Below are 23014 nucleotides of genomic sequence, written 5' to 3' on the forward strand. Positions count from 1 at the left end.
GCGTTCTAAAAGAGCAAATTCAGGTTCTTACCAAAAAAGCACATAAACAAGTAGCAAAACAGCAAGAGAAATCCAAGACAATAACAAACGTCAAAAGTAAGGGCATTGTGAATTCACTAGTTTGGATTTAGTAGCAAACAGCAGAAAGGAAGGAAAAACAAAAAACTGAGTGTGTGCTATGCTTGTTTGTATTGAACAGAACAGTGCATGCCTTTTCATGATACATATGAATCATTTGGATGTCGAAACGTGCCAGAGAAACACAATACAGATGGCCCTTTTTCTGCATGCAGCTTGTATTACCGCAGTCTTAACACCGAACATAAAAGAAAAGTGTAAACTTCAGTAGAAGGAGATTAGTTTGAAATATAGTCCAATCCACAATGATGAACTACTCCACAAAATCTCAATGCACTTGATTTCTGAAAGGTTTGTTGGTCATTGGAGAACGGCATCATTTGTATGCACTTCGTATCGTAAAATTGAATCCCAATTCTATCTAACTTCTTGCTTGAACCCGGCGGTCAGGGATATATAGCTTAAGTTTAGGTTTGGCCACTACCCAACAAAAAATGGGACACCTATATGGGTATAAGGTTGGCAATCACAAAAGTGTAGATTATGTGGTTATACTAATGAAACGTTATTGCACATTGTGTGTATTTGCCCCAAATTGTGTCAAGAAAGATTAACACTTTTAAAACCAAAATTCAACGAACAAGGGGTGAAGACGCGTTGCCAAGCGATAATACTGTGCCTTCAAGGGCGTATCATCAATTTAACAGTTAACTTTGTCAAATGTATCCTTATAGCTGAGAAAAAACTGGCTCAAGACGATGTTGTGCTCATATAATAAGAACAGTAAGAGGCTATGATTAAAACTATATTGTTTTCCCTTATACTGGCAATGTAACTTGATACATTTTATAAAGTATCTAAGGTTCGGGCTAATTTTAAAAAGCATGGATGCACTTTATATTTTAAGCATTAAGATCATAACTGGAACAAATTTGTATTATTGTATGCTTTGCTTCTTTTAAGAGGCTGTTTAAAAACCGTAGAGGGGACTCAAAGATTATCTGTATGGATGGGTTTACTAATATGTATGGTGAATAATAATGAAAAGTAATGTTTATATTCGGTTATGAACAAAATACCTTGTTATGATATTTAATGTATTTCTAACAGTTATAAAGATATGTTAACACTTCCTTATTATCTTTAAGGAATGTAAGAAATTGCCCTGTTATATGAATTTTGTTGTTTTATTTTAATGATTGTAATTAATCAGACAATAAAGAATATATATAATAATCATGTGATCAAGGTCCGAGAGGGACCGAAACGCGTCATGGCGGTGGTGTTGGGCGGAAAATAAAAATAAAAATATTTAGCACGACCTTGGGTACGCTTCTTCTCTTGGGAGAAATGATTCCTGTGTGCTGGAGGCGATAACAAAGATATATATATATATATATATATATATATATATATATATATATAAAATTGTATGCACATGTCAATACTAGGAGACCTTGCTGGGTGTAGAAGGCTGTCACGAATGTGTCTCTTTCACAAATGCACATTAGATTAGAAGCACTTCTTAGACCTACTTTGGTTTATATGCCAGATGATTTCACCTCGACCAACAGAAATCGCGACAGAATTTGAAATAAGTGGTAGAGAATAAAGAATTTTTATAGTGGGAAAATGTATGGCACAGTAGTTGATACAACAATCATAGCTCTTTGCCTTTCTTTGGTACAAAGAAGAGCCACCGAAGAATTAAAAGGTCTAAAAGTTATTTTTAAGGTTCTTTTAGTGTTGTTTTTTAGATGTTCATCGCCGCATTAGTGAAGGTGTGAATGTAACGGGGGGAGCAGAACGCGGAAAAGCCTACCTGTACCGCATTTCACCCAGGGCAACGCCGCCACGAGTCATTATGTGCCTTAGCCCACTGCATTTGGCAACGCCGTCACCGCCATGAGTCACTGGGGGCTAAAGCTGCGCTCCATCGACGCCGCACCAGCGCCAGGAGGCGCATTTAAACAGCGCAGAGACGGGCAGAGTGGGGGAGCAGAACGCAGAGAAGCCTACCTCTACCGCATTTCACCCAGGGAAACGCCGCCACCGCCAGGAGTCATTAGGTGCCTTAGCCCACTGTATTTTGCAACGCCGCCACCACCAGGAGTCACTGGGTGCTAAAGCTCCATCGACGCCGCGCCAACACCAGGAGGCGCATTTAAACAGCGCAGAGACCCGCTTCGCGAAGGACGAGCCGGTCGAAGCCCGGGCCAAGGGCGGGCCTGTTTAAGCCCGTTCAAGGCCGGATAAGGACGGGACGGGCCACCCCTCTAACATCAGCCTCATCCACCAAAGGTCAGTGATTGTATAGTATAGCTCTGTGTGCTTCAAACTGTAATTGAGGAGTGTTAAGTAGCAGCTCCATTACAACAAGTATGGCTACTTCACCAAATGCAGGAGTGAATGGTAGGAAGTCAACTGGAGGAACATTATTTGGTACCCTGGATAACTTCCTCATCAGGGTATCATCAGCTTTGGCAAAGGATATTGAACTCACAGAACAGAGACTATCCCTGGATACTCCCTTTGATAAGAGATCTTCACTGGGAAACCTGGCGAGAGCTACATCACCAGTTCACCAGCAGGCTGACTCACAGGATACGTTGCCTCCCTCCGGGTTGGTGGAGAGGAGCCTTTTATCACAGCCAGTGGTTATCCATGAAACAAGTATGACCTCCCCTAGGGGCATGGATATACACAATGCTTAAAGGAGCGTCCCCTCCCCTAATATTAAAACCCGCTCAGCTTCCAATGCAAAATCGGGATTTACTCACCAGGTGGCGGGGGTGACAGCAAAAAGAAAATGTCCCGGGGCACAAATGCAAGAAGGGGGGAAAAAAGCTAAACTTGGCAAAAAGGCTGTGTCTACTGAGGATCCGGATGTTGGGTCATGCTCTAGCCCTATTCAGCCTGTATTATCTGCTAATGAGGGGCCCAGTAGCCAACAAGTAACTGTGGGGGGTGACACACAATCTGATTTGGGTCCATTGTTCTGGAAAAGACTGGAAGGCACTCTTAAGAAGATATGTCACCCGATATATATTCGGCTGGACTCTATTGAGAATAGACTGGTGTGCCTTGAATTTTCACTTGTATAGTCCAGAAGCAGGTGGGAACTCGGAACAGTACTCCAATCTGAATGCAGAAAACAACTACGGTCCAAAGTACTGCTGATCCTAACAATGCTGGAGGGGCAAATGGGGATGTTGTCTCTATTCAAAAAGCCCCCACTGTGTCTATTGACGCATCTCCGCCTCCCACTTTGATAGAGGCTTGGAACTTAGCCTTAAGGGATGGGACGAATCAGGCAGATGTTAGTAGTCCTGTAGCCATACACCAAAAAACGCCTGCGACGTCCCTAGCACATAGTGTAGTTACCCTACCCAATATTGATCTCCCTCCAGAATCAGCCTCCTAGGTGGTAGTCTTGGTGGGGGTTCCACTATTGGCTGAGGGGAAGCGGGAGTCGTATATAGACCTCAAAAATAAGTGAACCTTCTGGCTTAATAAGTATCGACCACTGCCAATTAATATACGTGCAGAAATTTTGTTTGCCAGGAGAGTGAATTGAATAGATAGGAGCCGTAAGTCTATGGTGGGGAACTGTGTTATCATTAACTTTAGAGACTCGAGGTGTGTTAATCACATCTGTAATAGGCCCCAAAATGACCTGTCCCCCGGGATACAAACATTGCCATTATCCCATTTCTATGGATCCCTGTATCCCATACAGAGGGATATTTTTCCACAGAAAGAGAGGTGTTGAATCCATGCCCCTTGGGGAATATAAGGTTGTTTAATAGATTTGATGCCTTTTCGGGGTTGGGGGAATGTGACTGACGGTTTGTGTCTCAAAGTTCTATCCAGAATAGTATAGACTCAAGAAATGGGGTAGATGTAGAAAGGAGGGATGGGGTAGCAATTGGCCAGGGAAGCAGGCAAGAAGGGAATGCTGGTCATAGACAAAATATATCGAGTGCAGACACTGGAGAGGTGGCTGGAACGGAGTTATTGTTGTGTGAGCAGATTTTTACAAACCAAGCTCCACTTTCATCTTCTGTTAGGGGAGATCTTGCTGTCAGTTTTGAGGGGCTAGCTTGTCACACATCCTTCATTTTTTGGAATGTGTGCCGGTGTGGGTTCCAAACTTGATTCACCTGATTGGATGGAATATATTGACACATTTGACATTTGCATTTTTCAGGATACTTGGGCGGTTGACACGGTGTTTAAAGTGGGTTATTTGAATTTTTATGTCCCTGCAGTTAAAAGGCAAATGGGTCGCCCTATGGGCGGACTAGTGATTTGGGTCAGGCAAAGCCTTAAGTGTAATACCAAACTCCTCCCGGTGACAAATTTTGACATTCTCGTCGTGAGACTTAGCTTTCCGGCCAATTTAAATATTGATATTTTTAATGTTTATGCCAGGGGCTTACTAGGTGGTAGGAAATCTGATGTTGTAACAGCTTTGGCAGTGTTGATCGAGAATATTCCAGCTAATGTACTGCCATTAATTGCACGAGATTTTAATACCACTTTCGAGCCAATTGAACTCGATGATCTGAATTTAACGGAGGATGAGGACTGTAGGTGGGGAGTCCCCCAACTGGATAGTAAACCTATAAATAAATGGACAGAGGCAGCGATACAGTTGAAGGGTCTCTGAATGGGGAAATCAGTTGAGGGCTGCTAATGGCCGAACATTATCGGATAGGATGGGTAAGAAAACTTACAACAATGGGGTTAGGGCAAGTAATATAGATTATTTGCTTGTTCCCCTTAAGTTGTGGTACACCCTGGTTGATATTGAGGTAATATCCCGCATCGAGAGTGACCACAACCCCCTGACTGCGCTGTTTAGGCTAGGGTTAGATAAAGAGGATGAAGTGGCCCGGGGATTTATACCCCCTGATTTAGCTATAACAAATGATGAGCGCCACCTTAAGTGGTGTCAAGTTGCAGGACATCCAAATACCATGTCTGATATCGTGATGGATTTGGGTGGTGTGCTGGCCACGAGGGAGGGAGATATAATGCAAGGGTCATTGTATAAACCTTTTATGGAAGCCCATGATAAGTTTTTTATAAAATTTAAAACACACTTTTGTAAACCCATCCTTGGTAAAAGAGTTCAAATTAGAAAACCTAAGAGTTGGTATGATAGCACATGTAGACAAGCTAGGGGGAGCTGGGCCAAGCATTAAAAACTAAAGATCCTACAAAAGTAAAGGTGGCCCATGTTAATTAAAAGCATAAACAGTGTATCGCTAAAAAAGCATGGGAAGAAAGTAGGTGGCAGGATCTTAAGGTGAAAATTGCAAAAAACACAGTTGATGGACAGAATGTAGAACAATGTCATACATTCACCCCAGTACAAGAATCTGGGCCTAAATCCATCGTTTTTTTGCACTCCACACCACCCTGGGTTAGACACTGGCTATATGCAAATCAGCTCTGACCCTGTGCCTCATGGGAACAGTCCAGTCCGAACTACCAAGCCATGTCTTTCCCGGACCGGAATCAAGCGTCCAAGGACCGGTTTCTGCCTATCAGCCTTCATCAGCCTGGATAGCTCGACTCCAGTGGTATGGAGAGCCTGGGACTCACGTCTGAGTATACCCAGCACACTCGGGGTGAAAATTGCAAAAAACACAGTTGATGGACAGAATGTAGAATAATGTCATACATTCACCCCAGTACAAGGATCTGGGCCTAAATCCATCGTTTTTTTGCACTCCACACCACCCTGGGTTAGACACTGGCTATATGCAAATCAGCTCTGACCCTGTGCCTCATGGGAACAGTCCAGTCCGAACTACCAAGCCATGTCTTTCCCAGACCGGAATCAAGCGTCCAAGGACCGGTTTCTGGCTATCAGCCTTCATCAGCCTGGATAGCTTGACTCCAGTGGTGTGGAGAGCCTGGGACTCACGTCTCAGTATACCCAGCACACTCGGGGTGAAAATTGCAAAAAACCCAGTTGATGGACAGAATGTAGAACAATGTCACACATTCACCCCAGTACAAGGATCTGGGCCTAAATCCATCGTTTTTTTGCACTCCAGGAGAGCCTGGGACTCACGTCTGAGTATACCCAGCACACTTGTGGTGAAAATTGCAGTTCGGGCTGGGCTGTTCCCATGAGGCACAGGGTCAGACTGATTTGCATATGGCCATGTCTGAACTGGGGTGGCAGAGTGGGCTAAAGAACGGTGATGGATTAAACCCAGATCTTTTGACTGAGTGGGAGTGTTTGATTGATTCAGATGCTCCGTCCATCACCACCCCCTTTTGTACCGCTTTAGGATCTTAAGGTGGCATGTCTGCCTAAAAACCCTAAATCCTTTTGGAATATTTTTAAATGGGACAGGGGTGGGCATCACGAGAGCCCACAGAATAGTGTCGCTCAAAGCTCGTGGATTGATTATTTTAAGCCACAATACGCCAAAAGTGAAGTCACCGACAGTGAGGGGACTTATGTCCATACTTTTTATAAGGAGGCCGCCTTCACTGTAAGTGAAGCAGATAGGGCGTTAGACTTAGTAACTGAGGGACGTGCCCCAGGTATGGATTGCGTCCCTGCTGATCTATTTCTAAATGATAAAAATAGATGGCCGTTGTATATTATGTATCTTGCAAATGTCATAGCTCAAGGGATGGAAGTTCCCCATTCTTGGAAAGGTGCTGCGATAGTGCCTGTCTACAAGAAAGGGGACAAGTCGTCAGCAGGCAATTATAGACCTATTAGCTTGATTGACTCCATCCAAAAAATTATGGGCTGTCTGGTATTGGGAAAAATTCAAACCTGGTTGGAGGAAGAAAACATCTTGAGTCACCTCCAGGCTGGCTTTCGACCTAGGACCAGTACGATAGATCAGGTGTTTCTGTTCATTATTCTTTACTGGCGATCTGTGGTATTGGAGAAAGGCACTTTATATGCCGTATTTGTTGATTTAAGGGCGGCTTTTGACCTGGTCCCACGTAATAAATTGTGGCGAGTCCTGAATGAGCTAGGGATGGCCCCTGAGTTATTGAGCTGGATTGTCCGCTTACATGAGGATACGTTCGTTCGGGTTCGGTGGGGACGACAGGGCGAGGTTACGGAATCCTTCCCTTGTTCTCGCTCTTCATGAACGGGGTGGCTGATTTCCTCTCCCTGGTCCCGACCGATGCCCATGTGATGAATGGTAAGCAAGTCCCGATCCTCATGTTCGTGGACGACACCTTGATAATCTCAAAAACGCCAAGTGGACTCCAGTGTGCACTGCGGCGCTTTGAAGAATTTTGCTTGGACCGGGGACTAGAAATAAACACAGCGAAAACAAAGTTTATGGTCCTTACTAAACATAAACCGACTAGGTTTGCTAAACCTTTTAGAGGGAGCATATATATGAATAAAGCCCCATTAGAGCGGGTTGACGCCTTCACATATCTGGGGGTTACCCTCCAGAGAGACACGGGATGGTCTAGCCAATTAGATCTTGCAGTATTAAAACATCACCAGCAGGCGGGTCTTCTTCTAAAAAGGTTTAACGCTTCAGCATCGAAACCCATTAGCCCATTACTAGAGATATATGGGATGAAGGTTTTAAGTTCTGCCTTTACGGGGCTGAACTTTGGGGTTTTGAAAATCTAAGAAATTTGACACTAGCGGAATATGAGTTTCTGTGAAAAGTAACTAGTGTTCCGCAAAGTACCCCCTGACGCCATTAATGTGGGACCTGGGAAAAAAAGCTGTTCAAGATCTTGCTTCCCTACGACCGCTATTGTATTGGCGTAAGATATGGACCACAGAGGAACTACAGCACTAGGCATGGGGCCTAAAGGAAATAATTGTTAAAGATTCCTTCCACAAAATACACTGGCTGAAGGCCATTAGGTCCCTGTTAGTCAGTCTGAGTATGGGAGAACTGTGGGATGATCCCGAAAATGCGATATTTCCTTCTAAAAAAATGTTGAAGGCTAAGTACTGGGAGATGGTTAACTTAAAAGCATGTACAAAAGGTTCCTCTGCTCATTTAACAGGTCGTTTTCTGGAATTTAAGGCACAACCTAAGCTGGAATTATATTGGGATGCCATAGAGAAGCAACATGACTGTAAACTCTATTTCCAACTTAGAGCAGGCACCCTTCCAATAAGGGTTGTTCACAGCGAAATGGGCAGGAGAAAACGACAATGATAAATGCCCTAGGTGCAGGGACGAACAAGAATCTATAAGTCACCTTTTATTTTTCTGTCCCCTATATGTTGCCCCTAGATCAATGTGGGTGAAACCTATTTGTAATCTAATTGGCACCCGTAGACATGAAGAAGCATTAAGAATCCGATGTACTGACCCCAGTCTCCCAATTGCTATAGCTGTGGCTAAATTCCTAAAATGGGCTTGGGTAATTCGGTCAAAACAATTGCGGCAGTAATTAGAGGTTTACTATAATTTGTATTTTTTAATCGAGCTTTGAGTATATTACCTTGGACTGTATATATATTGACGAGTTTTAAGGATCCAAGATATTCGACAATAGTCTCTTGAAGTTTAATCTTTTTTTAAATATTTATTGTAAAACATTTTATGTAATTTTATTGCAAAACATGTATTTTATGTATCGCTTTTATGACTTAATTGTCGAATAAAGTTTATGAAATCGAATGTAACTACATTCACATTGACAGTCTGGCAAAATTATTTTGTGTGCCAGTACAGTCGGTCTGCCTACCTAATATATATATTTTTTTAATCTGCATGAAAAATTGCAAAATCAGCATAATTTTCTGATAACATTACTTGAATGACTCCACTCTGATGTGCAAAAGTAAACAGACCAGACAGGACAAAAGCAAGTTGATTCTTTATAAGACTGTAATGAGCCTTACAATCTTTAAGGAGATTCTGTGTCTTTAACCAAGGGGTACACAACATTTTTCTAAATTGGAGCACGTCAATTACATAAAAGATAATACTTTCAGTATTTTTTTTATGATGAGGCATATGCAGTGACATAGTACGAAATAAAAGGTGTCCCGATATAACGTCATTGACATCCATGGCTTTCATTTTACCTTTTTAAGGCAATAACATGCAATGTTTTGGGCATGTACCAAGTCGAAAAAATGACTTGTGGCCCATGAATCGGTCAGCAGAACCACAGCCATGGGTTCTTGATCAAAGACACAAAAGATTAGATACATGTTAATAGGAGTCACTGTTATGGAACTTATAACAGAGCTTCTAGTCTCAACAATTTAATCTAGAGGCAAGATTTCTCCTTTCCTGATGCACAGGCTATGCAATAAGGACAATTTTTAATAAATATGTAATCTTCCTGACAACGTAGACATAAATCACTGATACTATGTCATTCTCTTTCCTATTTGGATCCATAACCCCATCAAATCTGAATGGGTTCTAGTTCCTCTAAGAGGCACAGCCTAATGGAGTGAGAACAAGACATCCTTTGATGCATAGTTTTTCTGGTCATGTTTCCACTCATTAAACTTCTATACCATTTATTTTAAAGGCCAGGTAAGGCGCGTGGTTAAGTTTTAAAGCATGTAAAGCGAGTTTTTAAGTATTAAAGCATGAAAAAAAAAAGTTAAGGGATCTTTCAGATTTTTACTTTCTGTCAATGGGAAACTGTCACTAGCCGATTAAAGTGGGCTATGTATGTTAAGAAATCTTTTGAAATTTGTTGAAGTTCAAGAAATTCTAAATCTATAGTCTCTATACAAAGTAGAGTGTGAAAGACACAAGCAGGTTTACCTATCAGGTTACCAAAATTAAATAATGATAGACCAATTTTTTTCAACATAGGATATCCATTAATTGCAGTACTAACCGCCACATATGATAAATAGTGCCTTAGGGGAATCGTACGGAAAACCAGCAGGTGGTACATAAAAATAAAAAATGTAATGAATTTGGAATTCATAGAATTGCTTTGGATCAACGTAAAATAGTCTGGAAGGGAACAACAGGAATTGAACATGAACAATTAAAGCAACAGGAGTAGCAGAAATGGGTATCTCATGTCAGGATGAAAAATTGTATTTGATGAGCCTGAAATCTTAGGCGTACCATGGCAGGAATTTTACTAATCTTGTATTGGTTGTCTTTGTCCTACTACACTAGCATGGGAGGCGGTAACATCATCCTAAAGTCCCTGTAATGTTTTGACAACAAATATACAAAATCCCCTTCAATAATCAGTTGAATCGAAAAAGGCAGATTTCCCCATCTCCTCTACAACTAACCCTAAGCAAACAAGAACACACCAAATGTGGTTATTCACAAGAAAGGGAGTAGGTCACAACCCAGACCACCTTTGCACTGTAAAAGAAAAATTGCAAATAACTGCTAGCATTAGACGAAGATATAACATTATTGATTGTAAATAAAGGTAAGGGAATGGAAGATGTTGAAGGATAACCTAGAACACGAAATCCTGGAACATAACAACTACTGGGAGGAAGAGTCAGGAAAAAGAATAGAAAGCTATCAGTTGCCAGAGAGCAGAATAATTTCAATCTGAAGGGAAGTTAACAAAAATGAAAAAGTCTCAAATGCCCAAGCTTTAAAACACAACAGCTTCTTAAGTCCAAGCATTTGTTGCAGATGGGACACCTGGTTCAGGAAACAATCCAGGTTCAGTACAAAAAAAGAAAAAACACTAGAGGTCAGTGGTTAAGCTAACCGAATAGCTGTGAAAGTCCAAGAGCAATCCAAAAAACTAAGTAAAACCCTATCTCAACAATGCAGCAGGGTTAGCATCAAAATACCAAGGGCAATTCATAGCATAAGCAATCTAAGGAGTTGTCCAGGATTGGGAACATCAGAAATACACTGGTCAGGATAAGGAGCACAGAACAGCAGGAAAGGCTGTGAAGCAAAAAACAAAATGTGAGATGAGCTTTTGTAGTAACCGTAGCCTGACTTCCAAGCATGCTCTACATGTGTGTGTGGATCCAGAAATGTGGCTCAATACCAAGGTTTAGCACACAAAAGAAGGGGGACTATACGACACATACAAAGAATAAGGGGTGGGAGGAGAACAGTCCCCACTTCGACCTCCACTAACACAGTTTAGCACACAAAAGAAGGGGGACTATATGTACGGAAACGCTAAAATCAGTGGGAGCACTCAAGTGTTGTTAAAACTGCCCTCACACACAGTAAACTGTGTCATGCTTCATCACACACAGTAAACTGTGTCATGCTTCATCATAGGGATGCTAACACAGCTCCGCGCAAGCCAACGCTGGAGGTGGAGCAATAGGGATGGGGAAGACAATACAACATACCGTAGTAAAGAAAATTAGGATCATAAGTGATTGAAAGTGCAGAAATAGTGATTAGAACTGGACACAGGATAACCTCAATCCCATTTTAATCATGGTTCCAGAGGGACGAATGGTTCAGCGACAGCTTACCTTGACGAAAGTGTGACTGTAGGGGGCTGTCCTCACTCCCACGCCATTTCAGGTTTGGAATTTGAAAGAACTCTGTTCCCCATGGAAATCATCCCATTATTTGTTGGGAATATTTATTGACAAGGGCTCGTATCCTCTACCCTTGGATTAAGGAGGTAGGGTTAGTACCCATGGGATTTATCATATGAGAGTCCTGATCAAAGCTGGGTATTATATTTTTTTGCTGGATGAAACATGTCGATTTTTTTGCCGAGTGGAGAGGTAGGTGACTCATCATAGCCTTCCATAACACCATCAACTGGTCCTTTATTTGAACTGTTGTACTTTGGGCAGGGAAACCATGATTAAAATGGGATTGAGGTTATACTGTGTCCAGTTTTAATCACTATTTCTGCACTTTCAATCACTTATGATCCCATTTTCTTTATTACTGTATGTTGTATAGTCTTACTCTTCCCTATTGCTCCACCTTCAGCGTTGGCTTGTGCAGAGGTGTGTTAGCAGTCCTACGATGTAGCATGACACAGTTTACGGTGTGTGACGGCAGTTTTAACAACACGAGTGCTCCCCTTGATTACAGCGTTTCCGTACATATAGTTCCCCTTCTTTTGTGTGCTAAACGGTGTTAGTGGAGGTCAAAGTGGGGACTGTTCTCCTCCCACCCCTTATTCTTTGTGCGCGTTGTCCATACCAAGGTTTGACTGCTTGTCATACAGGACATAGACTCTACAGGGAAATGTACTTTGCTACTTAAGGATGCCTGTTGTATTGTGTTGCTGGCTTCCCAGCCCCGTGTGTTGCTGGCAAACCTAGGGCTAGATGTAGGTAAATTGGATTTACCGATTCTAAAATACCGAATTTTACCAATTCGGTATTTCAGAATCGGTAAATCCTATTAGGTAAAAAAAAAAAAGAAAAAAAAATAATCTGTAAAAAATACTGAATCGGTAAGATTCGCTATTTGCCATTGATTCCTATGGGCCTGGAGGCCCATAGGAATGAATGTCAATTAGCGAATCGGTAAATACCGATTCGGTAAAATTGTGAAAAAGTCAAGAGTGGCAGGGTGTCACTTTGACACCCTGTTGCACCCCTGATTAGTGTTGGTGTGCACATGTGGCATACATAGATGCCCTAAGGGCATGTATGTCTGTCACATGGCACAGGTGTAAATGCACATTTATGCATTTACATAGGAATTCCTTATTTACCACCAACTAATAGTTGGTGGTAAATAACGAATTCTTAAAGCCCTGTTTACAGTGCTTTCTAAATTTCATTTACCGATTAGGTAAATTCCGAATCGGTAAATGTGGATTCGGTAAATACCGAATCAACATTTACAGATTCGGAATTTACCGAATCGTTAAATAAGCCACCTACATAGGAAACGTTTTTTACCTGAAGGTAACGGACGATTTCGGACGTTACCGACCGGTAAAAGCCTACCTACATCTGGCCCCTAATGCCTGCAACTGTGGCGACGGGATGCAAACCTTATTTGCACATGAGTGAAAGATTTTGGATATGAAGAGTGCCTGAAGCTTTGGCCTCAACAATAGCAATCCCTTAAGGGACCTTACTGATCTTTTCATCAGCCTCCACCAAGCACTTTTGTGCCCTCTTCCACTGGCACCTGCTTCCATGTTCTACGCTCTGGCACTTTAGTGAGTTTGATACACTAGGGTAAATGTGTGTGACATTTTACATAAAGCAACCCCCAAATTATTGGGTTGTCATTCTCGCTCAATTTCAGGTCAATTATCAAGTGGGTAAAAAGAGCACTTTTTTTGCATTTCACCACACTTTTTCTGATTCCGGCCTAGCTTTGTGGAATTATGCTCGGGATATAGGAGGGAAACCATTGCCTACATCTGTCATCGGAGCAGCGCTGAGGGGCAGTCAGAGGAGCATTGTCCTGGGAACCAGAGCTGAATATAGCCTGATGGGACTCCCCAATATTTGGCGCAAAAGCTCATGAGGCACTGTAACTTATGATAGTAGTCCAATTTAACTGCCAACTGGGCGCCAGGACTTCGTGCTGAATAACACGAAAGGTACACACACACCTATAGTTTAATTTTTAACTAATTTTTGTATAATACACTTTAAAACATACACACATGTGAGTAAGGTGGGGAATTTTGTGCTTTCCCGTCCTGAAGAAGGAGTTGGATACTCCGAAACATGTCCATGTCGACGCACTAAAGAGGTAGTAACCTCGCAGAGCACCCCTTTTTAACAATACCAACCGGGGGCGTAATTAAAGTCTTTCTTTCCCCAAGTGCCAGGTATTTTTTAATTATCACTCTCACCACTCCACCACTCACGTTCTATACCCCACACACTACCATACATAGTCCACACTTGAAGTGCTCCCGCGTTTCCGTAGGTCGCAGCACGCCGCACTCCGTAGAGGGGTGTGAAGACCCCAATGATGGTTGAATGACACCAAGGGTCCTTTTGGTGTGTGAGGGGTACAAAAACAACACTGTGTGCTCCCCACCACAGTGGGGACCACATTAAGCCCTCAGTGGATTCCACTTTGTTTACTTACGTACATCTGTAACTGGTCATTTAAATTTTCCCGAAACAGGCACAAACTATTACATAATTTTATTTGCTCTAAGGGAAAATATTCTACACAACTAAGCATTCAGTCCATCAGACCAACTAGATGGCTAAACATGGCAAAAACGTGTCACAGGTTAATATTTTATACGTTACACTGTCCTTCAGAAGGCCAACTTCCATCCAAAAATATTAGTTTTACACATAAGTGAAGTAGATATACGACTCTTACCTCTTTGGAACTATATCCGGGTACAAGCCTTGAAACACTGTCCCAGTTGATGGGCTGCGGAACTCCAAGCAAAGAGCACAGAATCATATCCAATACCATTTGGTTGTTATCATATGGAAAATTATTATTCTCTGAATGACCACGACTCATTTTTTGGCACATGAACCTAGTAAAGTAAAACAGTATAGATTTAAGACTGTAATAATATTTCCATTTATGACTAGCACTATTAGCACTCTACAGATATTATTTTTGAACAGGCTAAAATCAGGTTTTCAGGAAATATTCAAGAACTTTACCACATAAATTCTAGTCACTAGTTGTCTCAGGCCCTTTCAAATGCAGGAGCCCTTCTCATCATTATCGTGTACCTTTTATCTGTGTGGCCAGGGCATTCTGGTTAGTGAGGTCTATTTTTCAGCATTCCATTTCAGCGCAGTCACTAATAGTCCACAAGTCACTTCTTTAAACTAGTGTTTTGATGCTCTTATTTCGCGTCACAATTTAGCCTCCAACTATTGGTATGGTACATGTTGATCTTTTAGGGTCAATTATCTTAGTGTTAACACAATAAAACAAATCTAATATGACATTTCGACAGATATAGTCGATCACTACCAGTGCGGTTTCTTGAATGATACGGCTTCCTACTAATCTTTCTGGTTTTCCTTCGCTCAGATAATCTCAGCTATGAGCAAAAAACTGAACTGCACTGACCATAAGTACTTAAGTCAACCCTCCCAGGACCTATGGTTTCGCCATATCCATATGTAACACAAATGGCACAGAATAAGTTGAGAGATTCACAGTATTGTAGAGTAGATTCACCACCAGAGGGAATTCAAAATACTGCAGCCTGCTTAGATGCTGAGAAAGAGGCATGACTACAGTGCGCACACAAAGCACAACATCATTGTGTCATTAGGAATGAGGACTAGAATAAGCCACTTCAGATTCCTGAAAAACGCTACGGATCATACATAAAAAGGTAGCTTATCTGAAAGTGTTGTGGAATATGCTGGAGACTCGATTTTTGGAATGCAGTGACCACAGAGACAGAGGAAAAATAGAGTTTTTACAGTTCTCAGAGTTTGCAGTTGATATCCATAGTAAGTCACCAAAAATTTAAAATCCCCAGCAGTAAAAGTCTTAATCCAAGAAATCCATTGGAGTTTAAAAGTTTATCAGACAGGCACAATACAAAGCAGTCCATTAAACCCGAATTCAGTACTAAAAAGGATAAGAGTTCATCATGATATTCGTGAATTCACTACTTCGGATAAAGTAGCAGAAAGGAGAAAGGAAGGAAGAGCAAAGAATCGAGTTGTGCTGTGCTTTTATTGAATAGAACAGTACATGCATTTTTATGATCCATGTGACCTTCTTGGAAGACAAAATGTGCCAGCTTATTTTATTGTAGTCTTAACACTGAATGTACAGGAAAAAGTGTAACCTTCGGTAGAGGGAGATTAGTTTAAAATATCGTCCAATACCAACAGTGAACTAGTCCACAAATCTGAAAACACTTAATTTCTGAAATGTTCACTAGCCACCAGAGCATAGCATAATCGGTATTCATTCCTCGATAGTAGGTGACCTTACAGGGTGTAGAAGGTTGTCATGAATTTAACTCACAAAAGCCCATTAAGATTGGAGGCACCTCATAGGCCTACTTTGGTTTATATGTCACGTGATTTCCCCTGAACCAACAGAAATTGCTACGGAATTTGCAGTGAGTGGTAGAAGATGATTTTCATGCACGCAAATTTTATTGCCCAATAAGTTATACAATTGACAAATTCTTGATAAATAGTGCAAGGTTTTAAATTGTTCTGAAAGTAAGCCATTCTAAGAATAGTTTAATAAACAACAGAATATATACCTATACATGCCTCTAGACATCTACTCATCCACTCGCTACGGCAAGTCAGATTTTATTAGGTAGAGGTATTTTAGGGCCTAATGGCTGGGTGTGGCAAGGGACCTCAAGCTGGCAAAGAATATGTGTTCTGTTCATACAGAAAGTGAATTATTAATAATGATGCCTTTAAATCTTGTTTTCATCTTGTCACATTTGGTCTGCATTCAAACACAGAGGCTAAATGTCACCTTATTTCTTCAAATTGCTGCTTAATTTACCCTGGAGAATGGTCTTTAATTTTCTTTCTCTGACTGCAAAGTTAGAAGATTTTGTAAAGTGAACTGTCTGACAATTGTGTTGGGGACATGATATTTTGATAGCTTGTAAATCAATTGTATAGCTATTTTAAAATATATTTCAGTAATTAGGAAAACACTTTTTGTAATTTTGAAGAGGTATGGAAACAAAGATGTTCATAGGATCAAATCAAAATGCTTTATTTGGTGGAGTACAAACAATAAATATTAGCTGAAACCCAATTTTCACAACTAATAATTTATACACTGTATAGTTTTATCAGTACAGCTGCGTGAGTAGAAACGTTTGTGGCCATTTCAATTGAAAATGTCTGTAAATGCTACTACATCATGCTTTAGTAATATATTAATTGAGAGTGAGAGTTTTAAAAATTTAATGAGAAACATTTTAGCCCTTCCACTGATGACAATGCTATTAGTGAACAGAGAGGCAAGTAAGGGGTTATGTGTATCCTTTATGTGGGCTAGATTTTTATATACAGGAAGTAAACATTTAGTCTATGAAATCAAACCAGGGTTTTTTTTTGTCCAGCAGGCATGCTGAACTCACATATTTGAGGGTGTTCTTGTATGTCATAATGAAGAAAAAGGCGACTGTAAAATACAATTTTTGCCTAGGATAAACAATTTGAGACAAGGTTATGGGTTAAGCTCATCCTATCACAAATAGGTTACGCTAATGTCAAAGCTTTCAAAACTCAATCGTCTCTCATAACATTCAAATCTCTCTCAATATATCTACTCATTCATCTAACATGGGAATGTAACTCTGTCCCACTAATGACTCATATGTTACTGTTGTTATTTACTTCTATCAATCTACTGCAATCATAAAACTGGACAAAATACAAGAGAACTCAAGAACACAAATTGTAGTAATGAAGTCCATTAGCCGAGAAGTATTTTAAGTAGGTTTATTTAGTCATAGTTGTAGGTTGTTAAGTTTGTATAGAGCAGCCCCGCCAGGGGCAGCCTGTCTGCTGCTCAGCCCATACTCCACCTGTCACACCTTCCCCTACAGACACCCAAACATTTCAATCAGCATCACCACTCCAACATGTCACGCAGCACATTCCCACTGGCTGAGCAACCAGGGGAAAAGCAACTGGCTAATAACAGATACAGGATACTAAACGAACATATCATCCAATTGACCTATAACTAAAAAGCAAAAAACAGGAACGTAGTAGTAAACTACCTCTAACCTTGGTTTCAGAGTAGTGTGCTACTTGCCCCAAAGCGCTTCAAGGCCTTCTAGAAGTAGTAAGAGCTATATAAATGCAAATGCATTTATAAAACTACAAAGTATCTGACAGGTCTCTCATTGAGAGGGCACTCTACCAGGAGACTACAGACAAGCATCCTCAGCTCCATCAGTATACAATAAAGGGTACAGACATGTGGGGAGGCAACGGCTCCTTTGTAAGAGCATGTTGCTGATAGCAGGGACTGAGGGTATAGGTCAAAGACTGATGCTGTTGGAAGCACAGGCTTCTGCGTCGGGGATATGGCACATTTTGTTCTATGGGAAAGCACAGAAAGATGCTGAATGTGGAGATGCAAGCTACAGTGAAGGGGGAGGTCATGATTGCTCTGAGCATGAAGGATGTGTGGCACAGGCTGGTGTGCGAGGAAGAACGGGGGAAGACATTCTGCTGCACGCGAGACCGACTGCTAATTTGTGGGTGGCACAATAATCTGTGGTGAAGAAAAAAAAAATGAGGGGGCAGTTAGCTTGTGCAGTACCTACCGAGAAGGCTACGGTTGCTCTGGACTCCAAGCTCCGTCTCACCGGTTGTTGGGGGTGGCTCTATGTGTATCTGTTAGGCTTGGGTCCCCTATGGCCTCATGGGGCAAGTCCTCTTTCTGCTGCGATACGTATAGCCTGCATTCGACATTGAACCCATGCAACACCTGCTACCTAGCTCCATACACCGGCTGCTCGAACGAATAGGGATATCCAATCACCGTCAGTAACGAACGAAACATCCCCGCCTTCTAGGTTAAGTGTCCAATAGAACCGCGAGCGAGGCGGTAACCTCGCACCCACTTGTTCTCATGCTTGCTGTCAGCCCCGCCCCACGTCCTTGCCGCAGTGCAGTGACGCTACGCGTTAGCGTCTCGTATCCCAGCAACGGCATTGGGCGGTGGCCTAGTGTGGCACAAGGTGCTCGAGTCAGTTAAGGCGCCCCCGTGCGGCCATTTCAACCTCCGGAGAGGAGAGTTGCTGCTGGTAGAAAAGCCAGGTGAGGCCACCCCACCTATCTGTATCTCGGGGTCACCAGAACTTTATCCTTTGAGAAGTTGAAGGCCGGAGGGGAGGTATTGGCTGCAAGGAACGAGGACCCGTGGGTGGGCGTGTCCCTCATCACACTGACGTTAAGAGTGTGAACTTACAGCAGTGGTGGCGAACTGCAGAGTCAAAACAAAGGGTTTCTATCTGGATAACTCAGTAAACTATCCTTACATCTGAAACGCTTTATTGCTTAGTTTCGAATTAGAATTCTACAAAGCTGTTTGTGCTTTAAGGTTTGGCCACAGCCAAGATCTTTTGATTTTACTAAGTTTATAGCGTGCTGAAACTGGAAAACCTTTTCTCCCGGAACCCATACGACATCCAGCTTATTATACCTGTATTTATATACTCTGTTGCAAAGAAATTGGCAACAAGGAGAACGTGATAATACATCTGTTGTGGCTTATTTACTTTGTTACAAAGATGCTGCATTTCAGAATATCCTAATGGGTTAAAGTACTTGCAGCAGAGGTTAATGTGTGCCAACCATTTTTGAGAAGGAGATAATGGTAAAATAACTTTGGTTATTATTGCACTTGGAGTCATCTGTGTATTGTCTTGTCACAGTTTTGACACATAAAGTAAGGTAGCAGGTTAATGCGTTTGCTGCTGTGCACATAGTGTAACATGCAGATCACACATTTTATGTAGACAGGTGAGTGGGTTCCTGCTTTTGACACAGATTCTTTTGTGACTTGCAGTTCATAACTTGCAAACTTTCTAATATGGTATAGTGAGCTGTGAACCAGCATCAAGGAGCAGGCATAGGTTTAGAAACATATTTTTTCTCTCGCTCTGACATTATTCTAAGGTTGTTGAAAAGGGTTCATTTGGGTAGTTATAAAGTCCTTTTTAGTACAGACAATCCTACTAATGCATTATGTTTGTAAATCTGACTTTGTGTTTCTCCCAACCTCACACTCTTAAAATATAATGCCTACCAGCAAGGATAATATGGGACTTCTACACCTTATGTGCCATTTCCTGCACATTGATGTATGCACTTGTATAATATATTATCTTTGTATAATGTGTTCATGTGATGTAACCCCCACTGACAACCTATCTTGCGATAAGTAGTACTATAAAAAAAATTACAAAATTAGTGCACTATTGGTGTAAATACTCGTAAGGACAGATGCATTTGATATTCTTCCAGTGCATACATAGCTCTTATTTTCAGGGGCTGAACAAAGACCTGCCTCAAAACATAGTTTCTTTTCACTAATTGAAGTGATAACAAGCTGTGTGTCTTTGTTTGCCTCCATTGCACTGGCATATAATTATTAAGCTCAAGGTAGCTCCCAGCCAGAATGATCCTTGCAACAAAAAAGAAAAAGGACTGGCAGTCCTTTAAAACAGGCAGCTGGAAAATAAAATCCCATCACTGCCTGTAGGTTGCTGCTCCAAACAGAAAGCAGACAACATGCAGGCTCTGCTGAATGTGTTCCAGTGCCAGCTAATTACACCGGAACAAATTCAGCATATTTCACTGGATTCCAGATCAGGCTCAAAACAGCTTCTGGATCTGGGGTATGTTGGGATCCCTCCAGTGCTTAATTTGTAAAAAATGAAGTGCAGGTGCTGACAATTTCGCCAAGGAGGCCACAGCCCACTTCTACCTCCGATGAGCCCAACTTTCAAAACTCCCACTGCCTCAGTCTCTATCTTCTAACCTTGATCTGTTGTCTGTCCCCAAAGTCTTTGCTCTAGTAGTCTATCCTCTCACCTCTCTAATTGTTTTCTATTGTCTTCGTCACACCTGGTGTGTTACCTTATTCCCTGTATTTCTGATGTGCCCTCTATTCATTCTAGCCCTGCCCTTTTTCCCCTTCACTTTTATCCATGCTCTGCTCTCTCCCCCCTCGATCTTGGCTCTTTACTTCTATCACTCTTCTAGCAGTAATTAGCTGTGTCACAGTTTTATCATTTGCCTGCTTTTATTTCCTCTCTCCTGTCAACTACATCCTTTCATTCTATCTTCTCTCTTTTTATTGCTCTCTTCTTCACCTCATGTCTGCTTTCTCTTTGTATCTGATTTGCTCCTTTTCTCTGTTTTATTGCTTTCCTCTTTTGTTTTTTTCTTTTTCCTCTTTACTCTTGCTCTTTCTCTCATCTATAACACTGCTGCTGCCTGTGACCCCTGTCTTTAGCCTGTACACGTCCCTGCTATTTTGAACTCTGCGTTTTCCTGTTGTCATTCCTAAAGAAAAGGAAGATCGCATGTGTTTTACTTTCTTACCTACACCGAGTGCAAAAACAAAATGTACACCAAATGAAAAAGTGCGGTATGGCTGGGTTTATTGCAGAACAGGCGGCTGCTCGAGCACAGCAGGTCATGTCACTGCTAGTGCTGCCTGTGATTAGTAGGTCCAGGGATGCGGTATCCGCATCCACTGCTCAGCTTGCTGTGATCCTGCCTCCTACAGCACAGGCATTGTCCACAGCCGTAGTGATGCTAATGACAGTGAGTATGGCTGTGACACCTACTGGACTCACTCATGCTCAGCAATTAGCATGCTGGGGGGCAGTGCACAGATTCTACAGGTGACTCCATTGCGCACAAAAGGTGTGTTGGGCCACAGCCGCATTGAGCACGTTGAGGATAGCAGTAATGCAGGGCTGCAGGATAATCTACTCTGGCTAAGCAGCAAGTGGAAAGTCAATACTTATTTTCGTTTATTCTTCCTCAAGAGCCCTCACTCCCAAGTTCCAAATGCACTCTTGCGCGTTTCTTGCCTCAACAACGCCTTCATGAGCCAGCCCCCAGCTACAATTATCCAATGGGAGGCTTAGGCTCAGGCAGTGGCAGGGTGCAGCAGACTCGGGGAATAGAACGCAAGTCATTGTTTGGCGATGACTTCTTGGATTTGTGATAGGCGTGATGATATTATCACTAACGTAGTGATACACAATCATGGCTGCCTGGACAAGCAAACGCCATCTTGCCTGTGAACATTTACCAGCCAGTCACCATGCAAGGTATGTTATTCTTTTTATATTTTATTATTTTATTTTGCGATTTCTAAAGCGCCTGGTGACCCGTAGGCATCCCCGCGCTGTAAATCTGTGCAGACCAGGAGAGGGGGAGAGGGGGTGAATTATTTAGGAAACAGCAGGGTTTTGAGTTTCTTACGGAACAGAGGGTGCGAGGGTTCCAGACGTAGGCTGTGAGGGAGTGAGTTCCAACCTATGGAGGCTTTGACCGCAAAGCGACGGCCGCCAGTGCGAGCCTTCCTGAATTTTGGTACAGTGGCCAGATGTTCGGCGTCAGAGCAGAGGGGTCTGGAAGCTTTATATGGGGTGACCATGTGTCTCAGTGCGGCTGGGCCAACTCCATTGATAAGCTTGTGGGTGGTGCACAGGGCTTTAAATTCTACTCTCTGGCGGACAGGGAGCCAGTGTAGGGCTTTGAGGGCAGGCTTGGCTGAAACTCTGGGGGGGAGGTTCATAATGAGCCTGGCCGCCGCATTTTGGGTCCGTTGGAGTTTGGCCAGGGTGTATTCCGGAGCCCCAAGATAGATGGCGTTGCTGTAGTCGAGCCGGGCTAAGACAAGTCCCTGGACCAGTAATTTCCTGGATAGCGGGGGAAGAAGGGGTAGGATCTTACGCACGGATCGCAGGAGACCAATGCACGTACCTGCTGTCTTGGCCGCCTGCGTCTTCATGGTTAGGTCGGGTTCCAGCCATACTCCTAGAGTTTTGATCTCCTTTTTTGGTGAGGGGATTTCACCAAAGGTGTCGGGCCAAACTGTAGGTGGGATGGACGTCCATTTGTTGCCCAGAAGCATGATCTCGGTCTTTGCACCGTTCAGCTTCAAGGCCGAGTCACACATCCAGGTATGGATGTCCTGGAGACAGTTCAGCAGGCTGTCAGGATGGTTATCCAGGTGGGACAGGGAGACGACTAGTTGAGTGTCGTCTGCGTAGTTAATTATTTTTATACCATAGGGGGCCCCTACGTCTTCCAGGGGGGCCATATAAACATTAAACAGAGTGGGGCTGAGCGACGACCCCTGGGGAACTCCGTTCTTGAGAGGAAGCGGTTCTGACCGAGAGTTACCGTCCCACACCTGAAAGGAGCGATTGGAAAGAAAGGATTCAATCCATGCTCGCGCCGTGCCCACAATTCCTGCCTTGGCCAGGCGATGTAAAAGGACACGGTGATCCACCGTATCAAAGGCGGCACTGAGGTCCAGGAGGATCACTGCCACTGATCCTCCTGAGT

The 23014-nt window shown here is 42.5% G+C and overlaps 1 protein-coding gene across 2 annotated transcripts in view; it reads right to left on the reverse strand.

The window, feature by feature from the left end:
* Window positions 1–18386, reverse strand: part of SANBR (SANT and BTB domain regulator of CSR) — a 216202-nt gene extending 197816 nt beyond the window's left edge. The window contains exons 1-2 of one of the 2 annotated variants that reach the window (XM_086927483.1): window positions 18241–18386; window positions 14313–14478 (exon numbers count right to left, since the gene is read on the reverse strand). In XM_086927483.1, coding sequence (XP_086783609.1) covers window positions 14313–14474 — 162 coding nt within the window. In that variant the 5' untranslated portion in view covers window positions 14475–14478; window positions 18241–18386. The remainder of the gene's footprint in view (window positions 1–14312; window positions 14479–18240) is intronic. The other variant, XM_086927482.1, reaches the window with a different exon arrangement.
* Between the last annotated feature and the right edge of the window lie 4628 nt (window positions 18387–23014).

The sequence above is a fragment of the Lissotriton vulgaris genome, chromosome 6 (assembly GCF_964263255.1).
Source record: "Lissotriton vulgaris chromosome 6, aLisVul1.2, whole genome shotgun sequence".
NCBI lineage: Eukaryota > Metazoa > Chordata > Amphibia > Caudata > Salamandridae > Lissotriton > Lissotriton vulgaris.